Source organism: Pogona vitticeps, chromosome 5, assembly GCF_051106095.1.
Source record: "Pogona vitticeps strain Pit_001003342236 chromosome 5, PviZW2.1, whole genome shotgun sequence".
In the NCBI taxonomy this organism is placed as follows: Eukaryota; Metazoa; Chordata; class Lepidosauria; order Squamata; family Agamidae; genus Pogona; species Pogona vitticeps.
Window position 1 is genome coordinate 2,841,848 of NC_135787.1, and position 21,383 is coordinate 2,863,230.

General features: G+C 45.4%; 1 protein-coding gene and 1 long non-coding RNA gene across 2 annotated transcripts; one reads left to right on the forward strand and one right to left on the reverse strand.

The window, feature by feature from the left end:
- The first annotated feature begins 1,400 nt into the window (after positions 1–1,400).
- On the forward strand, positions 1,401–9,836 carry LOC140707613 (uncharacterized). Its single transcript, XR_012087774.2, has 3 exons — positions 1,401–2,341; positions 2,430–2,567; positions 2,758–9,836. It is a non-coding gene; the product is annotated as an uncharacterized LOC140707613 (long non-coding RNA).
- Positions 5,141–15,881, reverse strand: LOC144589568 (uncharacterized protein F54H12.2-like). The gene is made up of 2 exons (XM_078394423.1): positions 14,319–15,881; positions 5,141–14,189 (listed from the first exon to the last, which is right to left on the reverse strand). Exon 2 carries the CDS (start codon positions 11,472–11,474, stop codon positions 10,158–10,160), a length of 1,317 nt encoding a protein of 438 aa, XP_078250549.1. The 5' UTR covers positions 11,475–14,189; positions 14,319–15,881; the 3' UTR covers positions 5,141–10,157.
- Positions 15,882–21,383: the final 5,502 nt, after the last annotated feature.

Here is a 21,383-nt window from a genome sequence, read left to right on the forward strand (position 1 = left end):
AGGCCTGTCTTATCATTTCCTTTCAAACAGTTATTGATGAGAGAGAGAGAGAGGCTGTTGTTTCACGAGATTTGTGTATCTTTCCAATCAACATCCCCTTATTGTGTATTGGCAATAATTTCCTTTTAAATGACGTGCATCCGTTTAAATGATGTGTTAATGAGGTGTTGTTGTTTCACAGTGATTGCGTAGGTTTGCAGATCAACATCCTGCCAGATGTTTGACTGAAACTACCCCCACCCCCACCCCACACACCTTCAGGATGGGTCACAAAAGTTTCACAGAGAATAAATGTTTGAATTAAAAGCTGGTTTAACTTTAAGTCTACAGAATTTCATCTTCTTAATTGTAATATATTACACAGATTCAACTCTGTTTTGGCTGTGAGGTGAAAAATAAATCATTTATTCATTTTCCCTTTTTTGCTTATCATTCTAATATCAAAATAGTATTTTTTCTAACTTTAAATGGTGTTGCTTCCTTAAATTACACCCACCCCCACCCCACACACCTTCAGGATGGGTCACAAAAGTTTCACAGAGAATAAATGTTTGAATTAAAAGCTGGTTTAACTTTAAGTCTACAGAATTTCATCTTCTTAATTGTAATATATTACACAGATTCAACTCTGTTTTGGCTGTGAGGTGAAAAATAAATCATTTATTCATTTTCCCTTTTTTGCTTATCATTCTAATATCAAAATAGTATTTTTTCTAACTTTAAATGGTGTTGCTTCCTTAAACTACCCCCACCCCCACCCCACACACCTTCAGGATGGGTCACAAAAGTTTCACAGAGAATAAATGTTTGAATTAAAAGCTGGTTTAACTTTAAGTCTACAGAAATTCATCTCCTTAAATGTAATATATTACACAGATTCAGCTCTGTTTGGCTGTGAGGTGAAAAATAAATCATTTATGCTTTTCCCACAATAATTTTTCAAGTCAGATTGAGACTACAAATACTATACAGCTCTGTTCAGCTGAGATACCAAAGGCCTGTCTTATCATTTCCTTTCAAACAGTTATTGATGAGAGAGAGAGAGAGGCTGTTGTTTCACGAGATTTGTGTATCTTTCCAATCAACATCCCCTTATTGTGTATTGGCAATAATTTCCTTTTAAATGACGTGCATCCGTTTAAATGATGTGTTAATGAGGTGTTGTTGCTTCACAGTGATTGCGTAGGTTTGCAGATCAACATCCTGCCAGATGTTTTTCTCCTTTAACAGGCTTAAGGAGAGGATCAGAAAAAAAATCTTTTGCTTCCCTTGAAAAATATATAAAAGACCCTTTTATCACACCTCCTCAAACTGCACAGAAGCTGACCAATATACCACAGGTGAGTAACAAATACAGCTGAATATTATGAGATTTAGCACTTTTTTAAAAATAGGACTGTCCTTTTAAAAATTGTTATTCATTTACGTTTTGTTTTTTTCATTCATAGAGTTACGCATTAAAAATCAGATTAACCGTGCAGAAATGGGTAAGAGATAGATTAATTTTAAAACCTGTTAAATAAATGTAAATATTCTTTTTAAATAAATGTATAGACACAGCGTAGAGTTTCTAAATATATATATTATTTACTGCATGCCAGAGAAATAGTTTTTAGGTAACACAAGTTCCAGCAGCCAGTTCCAAAATATAGCAATTCTTGATCGTGGTTTTAGAAAATTCATTATTTCACCTCTCTGTAAAAATAAAGAGAGAGAGAGAGAGAGAGAAAGAAATGAAAAATTTTATAGAATAGAAAAACATAAGATGTTATTACATTAGAATATTGTGTAAATACATACCAGATCACCATTCAGAAAGCTCAAAGAGCTGTCTTGCGCAGTTACGCATGTTGTTATTTGTCTTGAGAGAAAATCAATTTCTTTTTGTTCCAAAGGTCTTGTGTTTTTTTCAAGCTTTTTTGCCATGCATGAGGCATAGGCTAATGTTGTAAATATTCTCCCAAAAGTAATTCTTTCTTGAAAAACGTATTGTGTAGTTAAAACAAGTGCGGTACAGAGTTCAGTCAGGCTGGAAATCTGCATTTTTCTTAAATGATCTTCGACGGGACCTTCAAAATGTTTTTGAATGAAAGTGTCGATATTTTTTAAATGATTGCTCATTTCTGATTTAGCCCTTGTATTTTCGGCTTCTTTTAAACTAATTTCAAGATAATTACGAACAAGAGAATAAAGTTGTGACTCGATAGTGTTCATTTTGCAGTCTAAACCCTGGGGTGTCAAATATGCTTTTCTTTGCAATGGTCAAGACTGTTCTAACATGCCTCTGTCTCTGCAGCTGGGGATCACCAGGAAAAGGTGTCATTATCCAGCGAATCACTGGGTAAGAGCATTAACATATGAGTTTTAAGGGGGGCTTTTTAACTTTTTAAAAAAACCCTACTGATTTAGAAATACTATATCTTTTTCAGAGAAATATTTTCGCTATGAGGATGATGAATATTTTGCACAAAATGATCCTATTGTACCATCAACCAGCTATAATATTCCAAGGACGGACAGGGTCCAGTTTCGTGGTTATACTTTTAAAAGAGTGAATGCTGATCAGAGTAAGTTCTGTACATTTTCAGGGAAGACCTTTTTATCTGCCTGCGTTTTTAACGGGGGGGATCCTCCCTTTAAAACAAATGTGTGTGTGTGTGTGTGTGTGTGTGTGTGTGTGTGTGAGAGAGAGAGAGAGAGAGAGAGAGAGAGCTGAAATGCCCCCCCCCTTTAAAAGACCCATTGTTTCTTTTCTAGCTCAGAATATGGCAATTCCCCCAAAAAGATTCAAGGATGGCGAAAGGCCGGGTACCAGCAAATCAGCAACCCCCCCGGCCTTGAAGGGAGCCAAGGCCTCCTGGGGGGATAGGAGCAGAAACTCAGCACAACCGCAGATGACGAAGGGGCCGGATACTGGTGAAAGACCTGGCTGCAGCAAACCGTGGAATCCCCAGGCCTTTAATGGAGCCAAGGCCTCCTGTGGGGATAGGAGCAAAAACTCAGCACAACCGCAGATGACGAAGGGACCGGCTACTGGTGAAAGACCTGGCTGCAGCAAACCGTGGAATCCTCAGGCCTTTAATGGAGCCAAGGCCTCCTGTGGGGATGGTGGAAAAAAATCTGCCAAATCTCAAGCGTTGCAGGGTAGGAAAAAAGAGGGGTTGTTTGAAATTGATGGAAATGCTTTAGCTGTATACACCTCAAAAATTGTTTGTTGGTATAAAAATTTTCAAATGATTTTCAATATGATTAACACAGCCAAAGATTGTCTAGATCAGCTTATGATAGAAATGCCAGAAATGAAGAACATCTGTGATGCTATTAAAAACATGGATCATTTTTCTTGTGCAATGTCCCCTCAAATTCAAATAGGCCTAGGCTATCCTGATGTAAAACAGACAACCAAAAGGGGGACAATGAGAAGGGGGCACCCTGGCCATCAGCCTGGGAAAAAAAAGGGGAGGAAACCAATCACAGCGAAACTGTACTGGCACAATAGAGTTGTTAAGTTGTTACGAGGGGCTAAGAAAATGCTTGCACGTAGGAAAAGGGCCTATCTGCCTTCTAGTTGTACACAGCCTCAAGAACACCCTCCAGGGTCTGCGTTGCAGACACCTGAGAACTCTGGGGTTGTAGGTATTAACAACCAAGAGTCTCAAGAATATCCACCAGGGGGCTCTCTGCCTTCTAGTTGTACACAGCCTCAAGAATACCCTCCAGGCTCTGCGTTGCAGACACCTGAGAACTCTGGGGTTGTAGGTATTAACAACCAAGAGTCTCAAGAATATCCACCAGGGGGCTCTCTGCCTTCTAGTTGTACACAGTCTCAAGAACACCCTCCAGACTCTTCGCTGCAGACACCTGAACATGATGCAGAAAACCCCCCGGTGTATGCAGAAATCACAAATAGATGGGGGTGGGAAAATGAAAGATTCCACACCATTCATATAGCGCAAGAATTTCGCTTCGTAAATCTGGAACATGTGACAAGCTATGCACAAGCCGTTTCAGCCTTACATATTGCGGTTCAAGATGTTCTTAATGTTGTTAATGAAAGTTTGGAGCCTGGCGATTGTGTGCAGCTGAGATTTGAGGGTGGGAACATGCAGAGGCCTCTCTTTTCAGTGAAAAAGGTCAAGGGTGCTCTAGACGCTGACGAGTTTCTCTCCAACTTAGCAAATCTTTTGCAGAGTAATATGGAACTTTGTTTAGACGGGGTTTTACGATTAGTTGTAACCATTGTGAGACCTCCTAGGGGGGGCAGCCGCCCAAGAGCCTTACGCTCTATCCCCTATAGTGCAATTATAAATAAGAAAAGGAAACATCTAATCGATTTCACTGATGTAAACAGTAAACTATGCTTTGGAGCAAGCTTAGTTCGTGTAATGTCTAAAAAGGTTCCAACAGATGCAGAGTTGGCACATGGCGCTCTGCAATTGTATCAGGCAGTCCACTGGCCTGTAGACAAAGAGGTTTCTTTGTCTGACATCCCTCTTTTTGAGGACCACTTACAGGTCAATATCCAGATTGCACACTATGGCGACAAAGGCTGGGGCTTGTTTAAACCACAAGGACACAAGTATACACAAACGTATACGTTGCTTCTCCATGATAATCACTTTTACGGAGTTCTTAATATAAAGGGACTCTTTGGGGCTCGTAATTACTGTCAATATTGCCACAAATTGTACTCTCATATTCATGACTGTATATTTTTCTGTAGACTCTGTCTAAGAAAAGATTGCGCTTCTAATGTGAACATCATGAAGAAGTGTAAGTGTTGCAAAATGAAATGCAGGTCGAGAGAATGCTTAGAATTACACACCAAGCTGGCGGCAGAGAACAAGGTACCCTGTACTTATAGAAAGTTTTGTGAGGACTGCGGTCGTTTTCAAAATGCAGAGCATTTCACAAAGGACTGTATAGGAAGGGTATGTAATATCTGCTGGGCTCCTAGGGGAGAAGAGGTAAACCACTTCTGTTTCATGCGCCCACTTAAAGAGCCAAAGATCTCAACCCATTATATATTTTATGATATAGAATCAAGACAAGACACGGGGTTACACATCCCCAATTATTGTTACGCCAGATCTTTTTGGGGTGAGACTGTGCGACACTTTAAAAAAGAGGCCTCTGTGAAAAAGGGGGTGCCCGATTGGATAAAGGATATCCTTGAACAGGATGCTGAGGAGGAAGAGGAGGAGGAGGAGAGTGAAGAATATGATGATGATAACAGTTCATATAGCGAGAGCATTGTGGAGCCTGACTCTGGGAACACCAAGAAAAAAGGTGAGAAAAAAAAGGCATGGCCTTATGATAAATCATGGGAATTCAGAGGCGAGTCATGCATCGAGGCTTTTATTCGGACTTTCACAGAAGGGAGGGTTTTTGAGGGCACAACGTTTATAGCCCATAATTCAAAAGGTTATGATGGATATTTCATTCTCAATCAGCTAGTCAAAGAAAAACTAGAGGTAGAACTTATTACTCAAGGTGGAAAACTTATAACAATAGCCGTGCCGGCTCTAGATATAAAATTCATGGATTCTCTATGTCATTTACCAATGGGATTATCAAAATTACCCAAATGCCTGGGCCTCAGGCAGGAGTCTAAGGGTTATTTCCCTCATTACTTCAACACCCCTGAAAATGAACAGTATGATGGTCCCCTACCACCACCCGAAGCTTATGGAGTGCAACACATGATGCCTTCTGAGCAGAAGGCTTTCTTAAAGTGGCATGAGGAGAATAAGACAAAAACCTTCAACCTGCAGCGAGAATTGGCTGCCTACTGCCAGCAGGATGTTAACATCCTGGTACAGGCCTGCACAAAGTATCGCCATGAAATTATGACCCTGACAAAGAAGAGGGTGAAAGGGTACGACGGGGAATATGAATGGTTTGCCATAGACCCTCTTCAATACCCCACCCTAGCTGGCGTGTGTCTTAGCATGTACAAGTTCAAATTTCTGGAGAAAAATAAAATAGCAATCCCACATCCAGACAACTATCACCGCCAGTGCAAACGCTATTCATCTGCATCCATACAGTGGCTGTCTTATATTGCCCATAAAGAAAAAACCAGGGTACAGCACGCCTTGAATGGTGGAGAAATTTGTATCGATTCTCTTTATGTAGATGGTTATATGGTTCTTAACGGCAGGGGCATATGTTTAGAGTTCCTGGGATGTTTTTTCCACGGCTGTGCCCTCTGTTACCATTCTGAGGATTGGAATCCTCTGTTAGGAAAAACCTATGGGGCTCTTTTCAATGCTACACAGGAAAGGACAGCCGTTTTGAGAAGCAAGGGTTTTGAAGTCAGATCAATTTGGGAGCATGAATGGAAAGAGATGGTAAGAAGCGACAGCGCTGTCAAAAATTACCTTGCTTCAGCTGATTTTCCAGAGCCCTTAGTACCTAGGGAAGCTCTCTTTGGGGGTCGTACAAACGCGATCCGTTTGTACTACAGAGCTAAACCGGAAGAGCAGATTCTTTACTATGATTTTACCAGCCTTTACCCCTATGTCAACAAAACTAAAGAGTATCCTCTGGGACACCCCAAAATCATATTTGAGAATTTTGAACATGTGTCTGCATACTTTGGTTTCGTAAAGGCGAAAATATCACCACCAAGAGGGCTCTTTTTTCCAGTGTTGCCCACCAGGGTTGGTGGAAAACTTATGTTTGTGCTGTGTGCCACCTGTGCAGAAAGCCGCCAGAGAGACCCTTGTAAACATACTGATGAGGAGAGAGCCTTGATGGGTACCTGGTGTACTATCGAACTGAACGTTGCCATAAAAAAGGGGTACAAGGTTTTGAAAATCTTTGAGGTGTGGCATTTTGAAAGCAGATCGGCGGACCTGTTTTCAAATTACATAGAGCTACACCTTCACCACAAACAGGAAGCATCGGGCTATCCCGCATGGTGTGTCAGCGAACGAGATAAAAACAAATATATTGATGATTATAAAAAGAAAGAGGGGATATCCCTACGTAAAGATAAAATTGCTGTAAACCCCGCAAAAAGACAGATAGCCAAACTGTTTCTAAACTCTCTGTGGGGAAAGTTTGGTCAGAGAACGAATCTGCCTAACACTCAGGTGGTCAGAGATCCGGATGAATATTTCAACCTCCTATTTTCAGAGTCTTACACAGTGTCAATGTTTGAATTTTTGGCGGATGATGCTGTCTGTGTGACATGGAAACATGAGGCTGACAGATTAGCCACCAAGGGTAGGAAAAATGAATTCATAGCCTGCTTTACCACTGCTTATGCACGTCTGGAGCTTTACAATCTGCTTGACAAACTGCAGGATAGAGTTCTCTATCACGATACAGACTCTGTCATTTTTGTACAACGGGAGGGTGAATGGAAACCACCCTTAGGGGACTACCTGGGGGACCTCACGAGTGAAGTTCCTGAAGGCTTGCACATTACAGAATATGTGTCCGGAGGCCCTAAAACTTATGGGTATAAACTCAGTGATGGTAGTGCGTGCATGAAGGTCAAAGGGATCACACTGAATGTTGCTAACTCTGAAAAAATTAATTTTGATAGTCTCAGGGATTTGGTTTTTACGTACGATTCTGACAACCGAGATGGTTCATCCCGTGAAATAGTGGTAGAGCAACCAGGAATTGTTAGGGATAAGCGCCAGTGGTTGATTCATACAAAGCTTTTAAGAAAAACTCAAAAGGTGGTTTATGACAAAAGAGTTATTGTCGAAGACTTTAAAACCCTGCCTTATGGCTACTGAACTGAAGATGTTGTGGGTTCATCCTTTTTCAGCTATCCTAGCAGGGCCGAGCGGTTGTGGAAAAACGTTTTTTATAAAAAATATGCTGGACAACGCGCGCAATGTATTTTCTGACATGCCTGAAAATATTATCTGGTGTTATGGCTGTTGGCAACCTGTATATAAGACTCTTCTCTGTAAATATCCCTGTATTCGTTTTGTAGAAGGTTTGCCGGAAAAGTTTGATGATGATGTTCTGTTACCCCCAACTACAATAAACTTCTTGGTTTTGGACGATTTGATGCAGTATGCCTCTGATAATAAGGAAGTGGAAAAGTTATTTACACAATATGTGCATCACAGGAACGTAAGTGTTTTTTTAATTACTCAGAACATTTTTTCACAGGGAAGGGCCGCTCGAAGCATTAGTCTGAACGCCAAGTTTTTAGTCCTCTTTAAAAATCCCAGGGATAAGCAGCAAATTGCCACACTAGCCCGTCAGATGTATCCACGAAACGGACAGTTCTTCATGGAAGCATTTGCAGATGCGACAAGACCTCCTCACGGTTATCTGTTGGTAGATTTAAATGCCAATACTCCTGAACCTTACAGACTGAGAACAGGACTTTTCCCTCCTGACTGGCCTGTGGTCTATACATTGAAGAAATCTGCTTCAGGTAACAAAAGACGGTTGCTTTGAGCCCTTTTCTTTATTGACGCCTGTTCGGCAACCAGTTAACATGTCTGAATGTATAAGGCGAAACCTCCCGCTTTTGAAACTCCTTATTAAGGCCCCACTGCGACAGAGAAAAGCCATTTTATGTGCTGCCTCGGATGATCTGGTCACGGCCATTTCAGAAATTGCTCTGAATACTTTAAAAGGAAAGATAGCTCTAACACCTCAGCAGGTACGTGTTTTAAAGAAGAAACGAACACTAATTAAAACCTTGAGTAACAAGAGGGTCCCCCTACGGAGGAAAAAATACCTGGTGAAGCAGTCTGGCGGTTTCCTGGGTCCCTTATTGGGCTTTGCTGTACCTCTAATAACCAGTCTTTTAACTAATAAGTAATGGAATATGCTGAAAAGATGTATCTGGTCCCCAGTGCTCAGCTACAAGAGCTGAGGGGCGTACCAGAAAACATCAGGTCCGCCACGGTCAGACGCCTGGATTCTGAGATGAGAGAAATTCTCTTAAGGTCAGACTTGCCAGAGTATGAAAAAGCTAAGCTTTACAACGGCGTTCTACAGAGGTTTTTAGCGCTGACCAGGCAGGAGGATATGGAAAAAACAATGCCACAGCCTCCACAAGCCTCGGCTTCTCTCCCCTCTCCACCTGCCCCTCAAGAGTCCCTACCCTCTGTTATTCAAGAGGTGTTAGACAGCCTTCCCAACCGTTACAAGAAAAATGCAGAGATTTTGCTAAGTAAATTAAGGCAACATCAAGAGATCTCTTCATGGGATGACAAAGGGTCCTTCCAGTACCGGGGAGAGCTCTTACCTGGCTCTAATATTCTGGACCTGGTCAGAGGGATCACCCAGTCTACCGCCCTTTCTGATAAGAGAAAACCCAAAGGGTGGGATGTTTTTCTTAAAGCTCTGGCCGAACTGAATATCCCTACGTCTATCGTGGGGAATTCAACCGCTAGAGAACAATTAGAAGCGATGAAATCAGCAGCAACACCTTCTTCCTCTCCGTCTGCCACGGCGGTTGTTGTCCGGCCCAAGAAACAGTTCAAGAGACCAGAATGGCTGTACGTCAAGGAGCTTCCAACAACACCTGTGAGACCGGTAGTCAAGAAGCCTGAATGGCTCACTTTATAAAACACATTAATAAACACCAAGACAGATAAAACATTTAACTTTTGTCTTTTATTTTATTTATGCACAGCTTACATTTTATGTTTTACACTGGGGGCCGCAGGCTTGAATATGATGAAACGGTTTGCAGGATCGGGGTGCTGTTTGAATTTTCCTGTTCTTGACAAACTCTACAACCATGCGGTCATTTTCGGTCGCATCTTCTGAGTACAACTTTAAAATTTGGTCAAACGGCAGACCTTTTGTTCTGTTCTGTAAAAAGAACACACAGTGATAGCCACAGGTCACTGCCGAAGGGTTTTGTAGCTGTCTCTTCTGGAATATTATTTCTTTGCCCTGACGCCATAAAAAAGCTGTAATTGTTTCAGGGATCCGTGGGTTGTCTGGGTCTACGCCGTATGAGTCAAAAAATTCCCCAGGCCCCTCAGCTGGTAAATAGAGGGCCAGCCAGTGCTCCCCAGGCATCGTGTGGGGATGGGTGTTCACCACTATTCCGGTAGGTCTTTTGGTAATAAGGTTCATTGGTAACAGGTCGCAGGGGTACACATCTAGAAAGGTCTTATCTCGTTGTAACACGCTTAATAGCTGCAACGTATTCATGTTCACATGTAATCAAATAGGACGTTTCTGCTATGGCTGATTTCAATCACATTGTCAAATACCCCGTATAAGAGCATGTTAATAGTGGCCGTTAGGGGTTGGGCAAAACGGATCTCAGCTCGAAGGTTTCCAGTCTTGATCAGAGAATAATGTTCTGAGCAGCCATGATCCGGTGTCAGGTCAAAGGCATATAGGGTGTATCCGTGTGGAAATTCGTTAGGGGTGATGAAAATGTCTTGGTCCTTCATGGCTTTCCCTGATGTTTGTACCAGCTGCATGTACTCTCTGATACATAGGCCGTTTGCATAATCAGGCTGGAGGGGCTTTGCTGGAACTTGTACCCCATCAACGTACAAGGCTATAAAATTAACATTGAAATGTTGGAAATTGAAAGGGTTTTTGTCATATGCACCACTGAAAGCCTCATTGTCGACAAAAGTTATGACGAGCTGTTTAGGCAACTGCCCCAGAAAAAGGTTTTCTTGATTGCACACAAGGCTTCCTGCAGGTATGCTGAATACTTTCATGCCCACGCGTTCAATGGGGTATTTTGCATTAGAGGTGAGAAGGGCCTCTGCGTGTCCTATGCGAACTCCTGGGGACACTTTCACCCTTTTGACAAACAGAGAGGCGTTTAAAATATCCACTTTGTAGTGCTCACCAGCATCACCACTCAGCAGACAGAACATGTCCTTGCTACGGGTAAGTTTGATTTTCACATCTACGCCGTTCAGTAACATTTTCTCCTGAAAAAATAGCTCATTATGCAACGGCCCCATCAGATCCCATTTCTTGCTGGTTCCGGTGTGTTCTGCTCTCATTCGAAAACCCCAGTTTCCGGTATTGGGGGCGACGGTGGTTTGTTCCATGGCTGTATAACCATCTCTATAAAAGCCGCCCGCCGCAAATTGGGTGCTCAAGCTGTCAGCGCCGTAATTCATAAGCAACTCTATCATCGCTCTATAGGGGTAGCAATTATTACTCTGACTGATGAGCCGATCTCCAAGGGTAACGTCCAGTTGGCTAAAGAGCGAGGCAATGGGATAATTTACAAAGCCCACTTTAGCATCCACAGCGATGTTTGTCCCATTTGCTTTTGTGATCTTACACACCACGTAGAGCAAGGTATTGTTTAAATCGATATAATCTTCACTGTTACCAGTTATATAAAACTCTATTTGGCCGTTGGGTGTTAGCGCTGCTAAGGGCGGGATCTCTATATACATACAGCTTTCCACGCTGGTTTGTGTAGGTGATAGCTGAAAAATATCCAATTCAGATTTGGCACACTCTTCAGAGGAGCCGTGAATGAACGCCATTTTAAAATATGTCTCCCCTGCACCGCTTCAGACCCTTTATCTTACGGCTTGCTTTCTTCTTCCTGTTCTCAAGCTTCTGACGTTTTTTGGGAGGCAATCCGCTGTTTAACCGTTTAGGTGGACCTAGGCGTAGATGCCCCGCTTTTCGTTTAACTCCACCCCTTCTTTTCATGTACGTGAGTCCTGAGCCTTCTTGGGGTCTCACTTTTTTCATAACATGACTCGCGACGTCTCCGGCGATATTATGTACGGCCGTCTTAATGTGGGGCTTAATAAACTCAAAGCCTCTCCTCAAGAGGGGGACGGCCTTTCGGAACAATCCACGAAAAATGCCCCCCAGTCCTGCTCCGTACATGTTTACAGATCCGTGAAAACCGGGGAGGCCACGCCCTGCCTGGGCCTTATAGTACGCTCTATAAACATTAACATCCCCGTAGTCTTTCAACACCACCATTTTAGCGTCCTTCTGATCTCTTCCTAAACACAGCCTTTTCTGGGACGTATATGCAACCGCACAACAACCTTCCCCAGAGTGAATGGCACGGGTTGGTTCTGATCCGTCTTTATTTCAATGGTTATAGTGTTGATGTGGTTCTTGCTCATCAACACGTAATGCGGTTTGTCGTAGGTAATTGTAACACATTCGTAGGTTTCTCCCTTGACGGGGATGCAGCGTAACAGAGACACAGCATGGTCGCCCACGATTTGGTGCTCGATGATATCTGTATAGACGTACAAGGAACTGAAGCCCCCAGTAAGGTCTGCAGCATGCGGTATTTTTCTGACGGGCACATCCGGGGGGGCCCCCAAAATGTGGGCTAACTCAGCACCCGCTGAAAATAAGTAATTTTCAGGGCCTGTGAATCTAACTTTCCCCATGACGGGGTCGTAGGCCAACCATGTTTCTTGTAGATCTATAGCTTGTTTTATAGTGTCATTCATGTTGTTCAGAAGATCAGGAATGTCCTTGTAATAGCCCCTGTGTAACTGAAAGATCCATTTATTTGTACCCTCAGAAATTGAAAATGGGGTATTTTTCAGGAGTGTGTACCATCTCCGAGGATACTGTATCTCTGCTAGACCAACTTCCCAAACACCAATCAAATCTAAGGGCTTGGGCAACATTGTCGTAAAGCTGGCATTTGTATTTTGAGGAAAAACCTTCTTACAGGCGTTGCTGGGTAGTGTGATGTAAAAACCATAATCTCCCATTTTTCTTCTCTGTCCCTATACGACCTCAGAAACCTCTGAGGCTGACACCCAGCTGTTAAACTTACTAGGCCAACCTAACCACTTGACTAGGTGGAGCTTTCTTCGACCTCGGCCTTTTGTGCCCAAAATCTTTTCAATTCTGTACAACCGGTCTTCCCTGTCATTGATCTTCAGCAGTTCTTCAGGATAGAAAGTCCCGATTATGGCATCCCCATCATAATCCGTTAGCTGATATACAGGTCTCTCTGTACCTTTTACAACACGGTCCACAATAAATATCTCGGTGGTGAAATTCTGTTCATAGCCCTTATCAAATACACCCTTCCTTTTAGAAACCCTCACACGGTCCCCTTTTCTGAGTTTTGGAACTTCTTTTTTGGTTCCAACAGAGGGCTCATAGACTCTTTTCCAGACGACCATGTCATTGTGATGATTCACATCTACAGGCCTACATTTAATAGTTCTATGAAGGCTATGGTTATAACTTTTAAGGAACTGCGGTAATACATCCACATACCTGTAGGTGTTATTAGCCGTGAAATACCTCCACATTTTTGTTTTTAATGTTCTGTTAAACCTCTCAACAACCCCTGCTTTGACCTCATTATTGGTGACAAAATGCTGTATTCCACATTTCTTGAATAAACCGCTTACAGGTCTGTTTAGAAATTCACCGCCACGATCCGTCTGTATTTTGTCAGGTTTTCTTCCATCTTGTTTGAAAATGGCTTCAAAGGCTCTGGCCACTTCTTTGCCTGTTTTGCCTTTGAGCGCTTTTACCCAGCCGTACTTAGAAAGAATGTCTATACAGACCAGAATATACTTGCAACCCTTGTTGTGCCGAGCATATTGTTGCATATCAACCAAATCTGCTTGCCATTGATCATCTATTTTGGAAACCACGGTCTTATTTCTTTTAAAATGAATTCTAGCAGGCCTATGCAACGTATAGGCATCCTGGTCGGACAGCCATCGAGAAACATCTCCGAGTTTCAAGGTTTTCACCTGTTTTTTGGCCTCCCTAAAGAGAGGCTTCAGACCTCCAAAACTCCCCGCTGATGAGGGTGTATAATAGATATTGTGCAATAATTTCCCCCGTGCATCCAGCTCAGCCATTAGCACATATATGAGCAATGTATGGTACAATAAAGACTCTTTATTAAAAGACAGTATATTACAAGAATATTGTAAAGCATACATCTAAATCTCAGTGCTCGTAGAAATACAGGGCAGACATTTTAGCTTTTACAGAAGACATAGGTAGAAACACACGCAATACAGCCGAAGTTACAGGTAGAAGCACACACACACACACACAATACAGGATATATTTGCAGGTTATATAGTCAATCAGGAAGTATTCTCTCTTGAAGGGATGCAACCTGCCGCTTTCAGGGCCTTTCTGTGCGCCCAATATCCACAGTCACATTCAAGATCATCATCATCATCATCACAACCACCATGTTCAGGTCCCTCCTGTGTTTGAGCTTGAAACAAGCTACCCTGTGATTGAAAATGAAACAAGGTTTTAGGCATTTTTAAAAGGCCCTAGCATAAATCCTTAACTATGGCATTTAAAGCCCTTATAACGGAACCCTTAATAAGACTTTTTAAAAAGAAAATTGGTCTTACCAGGTTGACTTGGTTCTCTTTATCACTCTCAAAGCCTTCGTCTGGAGCCTCTGCCAACATTTGCTGCTCAGCACCATCGTCAATCTCCGCAAAACCTGGCGGCTTCTGTAAATCTCTTTTTATCCCTTGTTCGCCATCAACGCACTGAGGCTCAGCATCTTCATCATCACCCCACATCAGGGTGCAGTCCGGTTTTCTTGTGTTTTTCGGCTTCTGCTTAGGCTTTGCGGTAAATACAAATACGTCTTCTGCAGACTTGCATTTTCTTCTTAACTTTTCTGGGTCTCTGGGAAGGCTATCCTTTAGTCTTGTAGGAGTTCCTAAGGGACACAACGGCTTGGAAAATCCCACAGGCCCATAATAGTAGCCTTTGGGATGCAAACGCCTCCTGGGCTTTCCCGCAAGCTTTTGGCCTGCCTCGGGAGCTTTGTTCTCCTTGTCAGCCATGTCTTTAAAGCCACAAGACCTTTGCAAAGAGCCGCAAGAGCGCGCAGAAGGGTCCCGAACCAAGTTTATAGCTTCTCTGCAAATCCCTGGGACTTTCCCACCCTTGCAGGGCCTAGGGCATGCTGAGGCATGCCCTAGGACCAACCTTTCTAGCCAAACCCCCTCCACCCGCTCCCCATTGGTCCACAGGGGCCGTGGGGGGGCACAACCCCTCGGGGACCAATCCTCAGGCTACCCTAGGGTCACGGGGGACCCCAGACTCTAGGAAAAGACACCTATAGGCCCACGGTGACCCCCACAACCCCTGACGTCATGCAGGGCCTAAAGGCATGCTGGGGCATGCCCTAGGGCCACCCTTTCTAGCCAAGCCCCTCCAACCGCTCCCCATTGGTCCACAGGGCCGTGGGGGTGGCACAACCCCTCGGGGACCAATCCTCAGGCCACCCTAGGGTCACGGGGGACCCCAGACTCTAGGAATACACCCCTATAGGCCCACGGTGACCCCCACAACCCCCGACGTCACCGCTCGACCAGCCCCTTCCGCCGGAAGGGGCCTGGGTCGAGCGTGGACGCCGGAAGTCCCTCCCCTTCCGCTGCTGGGGGTCCAAAAGGGGGCGTGGCACCTGTCAAATTTGAGTTTGAATAAAGCTACCATTACCCTACTACTGATACAAACCCTGAAAATTTACTTTTTCCAATTACATCCAAGAATTCCCCCCCCCCCAGGCAACAGGGTTGGGAAGACTTTGTGGGGTCCTCTTAGAAGCCGAGAAGTGCAGGTTTCCCAAACTTGCAGCATCTTGATCCTGCACTGAATGAAGGCCCCCAGCTGCTCTGTTTCCCAGCAGCTTCTCCTCTTCTGAAATAGCTGCGCTCAGCTGCCCCAACTGTCTCTGTCTACAGCCGTCATGCTTGTCCTTATTATTCAGCCTTTGGCAGCCACCTAGCAAGATTGATCCACATTTACATTTTCTCCCTTGTCCCATTTTCAGGCAAAAATTAGATCCGGTGTGGTGGCTCCAGCCGAGCCTGGCTGCCTTCTGGGACCCTCCTGGGGGACCCTGGAGAGCTTGCCTTCCTGTCTCCTTCGACAGGTGCACAAACCCCAGCTAGGGTGGCCCTTCCTCCTCACGGGCGGCAATTCTGGAGCTCTGCTGTCACCGATGTGTGTGTGTATCACTTTCTCCTGGAACCCTTTGACTCAGTGACTTCCCGACGAACCTCCCTGATCTTTGAAAACTGCAGCCTCCTTGGCTTCCTTGGCCGAGTCCAGCTATCGCCAGGGATGTGGATTCAAGTTCCAAGACTCGCTGTCAGGTCGGATGTGAGTGGCATCGGGGACTCAATTCGGCGCTGACTCGGGCTTTTTTTCCCCAGTGACTCGAACTCGACTCACAATCCGGAACTCGGTCACCTTCTCCCTTTTTTTGGGGGGGGAGAAGAGCTTGTTTTTAATAGGGACTCAGCCTTGAGGCTTGGTGCCAGACTTGGACTCGGGACTCAGACCCAAAGACTTGCCACGATCCCTGGCTATCCCTTCTTCCTCTTTTCCTACCACCTGGTATATCCCATGGTTAGCTCCTAAACGTTTAGCTTTGGAGCCTTAGATCAAGACGCTCTTAAATCCTTCCCTAGGATTATTGCTGTGATGTGCCATCAAGTTGGAACTGATGTATAGTGACCCTCAGAGGGGTTTCAAGTGGTGTAACTAGTTCCACTCCCCCCGTGAGTTTCCATGGCTGAGCCAGGATTCGAACTCTGGTCTCCAGAGTCCTAGTCTGTCGCTCTATCTGCTACACCGCCCTGAGCACCTTTCAGAAAAACTTAGGAGCCCAGTATAGCAGTTGTGGCAGCCAAGGATTTATAATATTTAATAAAAGATTGGGAATATTCAATATTTAATAAAATGCGGAGGGACCTACATCTGCAAGAACTCTTTATAGGAAGAAATTGTGAAAAGAGGAGCAGGAAAAAATGTGATTAATAAACGGGGGGAAGAGATCAGGATTCTGATTAATACGAACCCTCCCAGCACTTTGTAATAGATCTTTTTAATGTGTTTTATTAATAGCAGTGACTGCCATCATCTATATAAAACTTTAAAAGGTTTGAAGTGTTTTGCATACATTATCTCATTAATCTTACAACAGCCCAGTTAGGTGGCTTTGGAGGGTTATTATTCCTATACTGCGGCTGAAAGTCAGGGTTGAAGACTTCAAACCAAGGGGCGAATTCACCACCTACCATTCACTGCCAGAACTGGGAACACTTCCCTCTTTGGACTGTTGTTCTTTAGTCATTAAGTCATGTCTGACTCTTCGTGACCCCATGGACCAGAGCATGCCAGGCCTGCCTGTCTTCCACTGCCTCCCAGGGTTGGGTCAAATTCATGTTGGTTGCTTTGATGACACTGTCCAACCATCTCGTCCTCTGTCATCCTGTTAGTATACAGTATTCTGGTTCTTGCCCATGGTAGTCCAACCTTCTGCCTGAAATCTTTATGCCAGAAGGGGAGCACCAGGAGCAGGCATCTCCCCCTCTTGATCACTCCAAGCAGCCTTCTCCATTGGGCCTGCACTGGAGGCACAATGGGGCTGGCGGGCGAGGCTGGTTTTCCATTAGCACAGAGAAAGGGTTTTTAATTGTGTGCTCCAGACATTGGGAGGTTGGCCCTTATCGCACAGCTGCCACAAGCAAAGCCTTTTGTGGGATGTTCAGCAGAAGAAACTGCGATGGGGAATGGAGGCTGTGGAGGGGAATTCAAATCAGCGATACACGTGCACATCTTTTTCCCCTCCACAAAAAATGCTGCGCTAGCTCTGCTGTGAACAGGGATGGGTGATGGGGGCAGGAGGAGGCGACAGTGTCCCCTCGATTCTGTCTCAGGCTGAAGTTCCTTGGTGGCCCGTAGTGGGTAGAGCATCAGGCTGGGTGTTAGAAACCCCAGGCTCCCCTTCCAAGAGAGTGGTGGAAATCCGCAGGGTGACCTTGGCTCAGCCACTCTTTCAGCCCGTCCTACCTTGAAGGGTGGTTGTTATAAGGCTAAAGTGAGAAGAATAGTTGTCTACACCTCCTAGGGTATAAATGGAAGTAATGAATATCCAGTGTAGTACAGTGTGTCAAATGGTGGTCTAGGACTCAGAAGTCCTGGGTTCAAATCTCCACTCAGTTCTGGAAACTCATGGGGAGGTGGGAGGCCAACAATAACACTCCTTAAATCTCTCACTTATTTTGAAAACTCTATTATGATCATATTAAGTTGGATGTGACCTGCTGGGGGAGGGGAAGGGATTGCCACTTTCTTAATCGGCAGGGCTCCTGTCCCTACAGCTACACAAAACTGAAGGCTTCTCCAGAAGCCCAAAGGGGAACGCTGCCGTGTGCATCCCTGTCCGTCCGAATTTGGCCCCACCGAAAATGGAGGCATGAACTCTGGATGCTGCTGCTCTCAACAGTTTCTGGCTTTGATGAACTCAGGAAAATTTTGCACACATTTTTGCCTCGCTTCGTTTCCAGTGGGAAAGCATCAGATGCGTTGAGAGGAATAATCATTTCAGTTCAGAACATAAGAAGGGGAGAGTTCATAGAATCGTAGAAGGGTCGGAAGGGACCTTGGAGGTCTTCTAGTCCAACCCTCTGCCCAAGGCAGGAGACCTCAGACCATCCCGGACCTCCTACCCTCCCCGGCAGAGGGCTGTCCAATCTTGTTGGACAAGGCTAACGGGCACTCCCTGAGAAGCCCCAATGGGGGACATGAGAGGAATTAACCAACCCCTGTTCTTCCTCCCCCCCCCACGCAGCATCTGTTATGTGGAGGTATCGTGCTACTGAAGATGGAGGCTCCATTAGCTATAACAACTAACAGCCCTTGAGAGAGCTTCTCTTCCTCCTCTGTCATGCTTAGTCTTGCTTGCCGCCATTTTGGCCTCCACCCCCCCCCTTCTTCTTCCCTCCCACCTTGGTCTTCCTCTACCGTCCTGACACTTTTCCATACAGCACTTTCTCGTCCCCTTTTCCCGTCTCCTCGGAAGTGCCGTCGGAGAAGGGAACGGCTTTCCCTGCTGCTAACTGTCCCAGCGATGTGGATCTGCCATTCGAGGTTGGCTGCTTGGTTTTTACTCCCAGAATCCTCCAAGAACTCTCCCCCAGGCAGAATTCTGGGTTGTTCCCAAAAACCATACCTGCAGAAACTTTCGTTTCACTCCCTTCTTTCTTAGACCTCTGGTGAGAGGAACAGGTGTGATGTTCCATCGTCTGGGGCTTTCAAAGGTCACCCAGCTTCCCTTCCCTGCGGGTGGCCTTATCCGTTTACCGCTGATTAGCCCTGGTGCTGAGGTGCTAAGCAGGCTGGGCGGAGGACGGGGCTCAACATGGGTGCAGCCAAGGAACTTTTTCTGGGAACTGACGTATCATCTACGATGTAACTCTGGTTCCCAGCGGCTCTGCAGGATTTATAAACTGAGCTGATTTCTTGGTCCACTTCAGGGACCTCCTTGCGTCTTGACCGTTGGCGGCTTCCGTTGCCCCCTTTCTGCTTCGGGATGCAGATAAGTGAGGTCAGGAAGCGTAACCCTCATTCGGTAGTGGCTTCAGCATGAGGAAGGGTTGTCCGGAAGCTGGCTATGAGTGAACCATTCGATGGCATTCCGTGTCTAGTCACGCTGGCCACGTGACCACGGAAGATTTTCTACGGACAAACGCTGGCTCTATGGCCTGAAAACGGGGATGAGCACCGCGCCTTAGAGCCGGACATGACTGGAAAAATTGTCAAGGGGAACCTTCCCCTTTACCAGGCTGTGTACCAAGTTCTCCACTGGTCCCATAAAGGTATCTCCTGTGCCCGCATTTGTATTGTTTTGAGGGCCATGGGGCCTTTTCCTGATTTATTTTTTCTTTTCCTGACAAAGGTATGTTTTGGTTCCTGGAAAAGAAAACAAGGAGCCCTCCCTCAAAGGGTCTCAAAACATGCAAAGGTCCGTCCAAGAAGGTGAGGAGGTCTGGAACATGATCAAGTTGGCAGCCTGGTGAGCCCTTGGCCTGGCCGCTCCTTCTCCTCGATCTCAAGGCGCATCTCAAAACACCCACCCACCCTGCAGCGCCTCCCGCCTGGCTGCCTCTCTGCCCTCGCCTTGCCAGCCCGTTAATTGCTTCGGGTTCTCTTTTCAAAAGATGACAAAACTGATGGATTGCGACCACGAAGCTCAGCCAGGAAAGGCTGTCTTTGATTCTCAAAGCACAGATGGGGTTGATGCCCCCCTTGCACTCCTCTGCTTCTCTCTCTCTCCCACTTGGTTTTACTCTCCCCCCCCCCCACAAACTTTTCCAGAGTGTGAGTCAAAAGAGTCTGGACTTTCACACGTGGCTTCTGGCACGTTGACACCCCACGGGGGCTTCTCTTGTTGGCTCTGTGCTCGGCTCCTCCTAGGAGCCACCACTTCCAGACAGGGAGGGAGGGAAACAGAGGTCAGGGGGAGACCAGAGTGGCTGCCACAGGACTTGGGGCAACCTCTGAGCAATGCTTTTGTCCCTGGAGAAAACCTGCATGTTGTCTATGCAGAGACAACCTGTTTTTTTAAAAGTCTTTCCTATTAAATCTCTCTCTCTCTCTCTTGTAAAATGCGGCCATGGCCATTCCACAGAATCATCGTACGGTTGGAAGAGACCTTGGAGGTCTTCTAGTCTGGCCCCCTGCCCAAGGCAAGAGACCTCAGACCATCCAGGACAGAGGGCTGTCCCATCTTTTCTTGAACACATCCAGCACCCGCCCCATCGGGAGGCAAACTCTTCCACTGCTTGATGGTTCTCACCGTCAGGAAATACCTCCTTGCTTCCAGGTTGGATCTCCCTCTGATGAGTTTCCACCCATGGGTTCTTGTCCTACCCCTCAGGATCCATGGAGAATAAACTGATGTCCTCTTCCCTGTGGCAACCCTTCAGATCTTGGAAGACGCCTATCAGGTCTCCCCCTCGGTCTTCTCTTTGTTAAACTAAACATTCCTAGTTCTTTGAGTCGTTCTTCATAGGATTTAGCCTCCAGTCCCCTTGTCATGTTTGTTGCTCTTCTCTGCAACCCTTTCCAGAGCCTCAGGGTCTTTTTTGTTTTGTTTTTTTTTTGTTTTTTTTTTTTGCATGGTGGTGACCAGAACTGGACACAGCACTCCAAGTGCAGCCCCACCTGTGCGGTATAGAGTGGTATTATCACTTCCCGTGATCTTGGTGCTCTCCCACTGTTGATGCTGCCTAGGACTGTGTTGGCTTTCATGGCGGCTGCAGCACATGAAAAATCACTGAAGGGGTGGAACCGGCAAAGCCGCTCCTGAAACAAATCAGTTTAACTTGCAAGCCCTACTAGGGGTTGCTATATGTATGTCAGTTCCCACTTGATGGCACACAACCACAGGTATGGGTAGGATTGTGCTGAGAATTAAGGTAGGTAAAGGTAAAGGTTCCCCTTGACAATTTTTGTCGAGTTGTGTTCGACTCTAGGGGGCGGTGCTCATCCCCGTTTCCAAGCCATAGAGCCAGCATTTGTCCGAAGACAATCTTCCGTGGTCACGTGGCCAGTGCGACTTAGACACGGAACGCTGTTACCTTCCCACCGAGGTGGTCCCTATTAAT

Bases quoted from the DNA above. Each gene is read 5' to 3' on its own strand.
- LOC144589568 (XM_078394423.1), bottom strand. From the start codon at position 11,474: ATGGCGTTCATTCACGGCTCCTCTGAAGAGTGTGCCAAATCTGAATTG.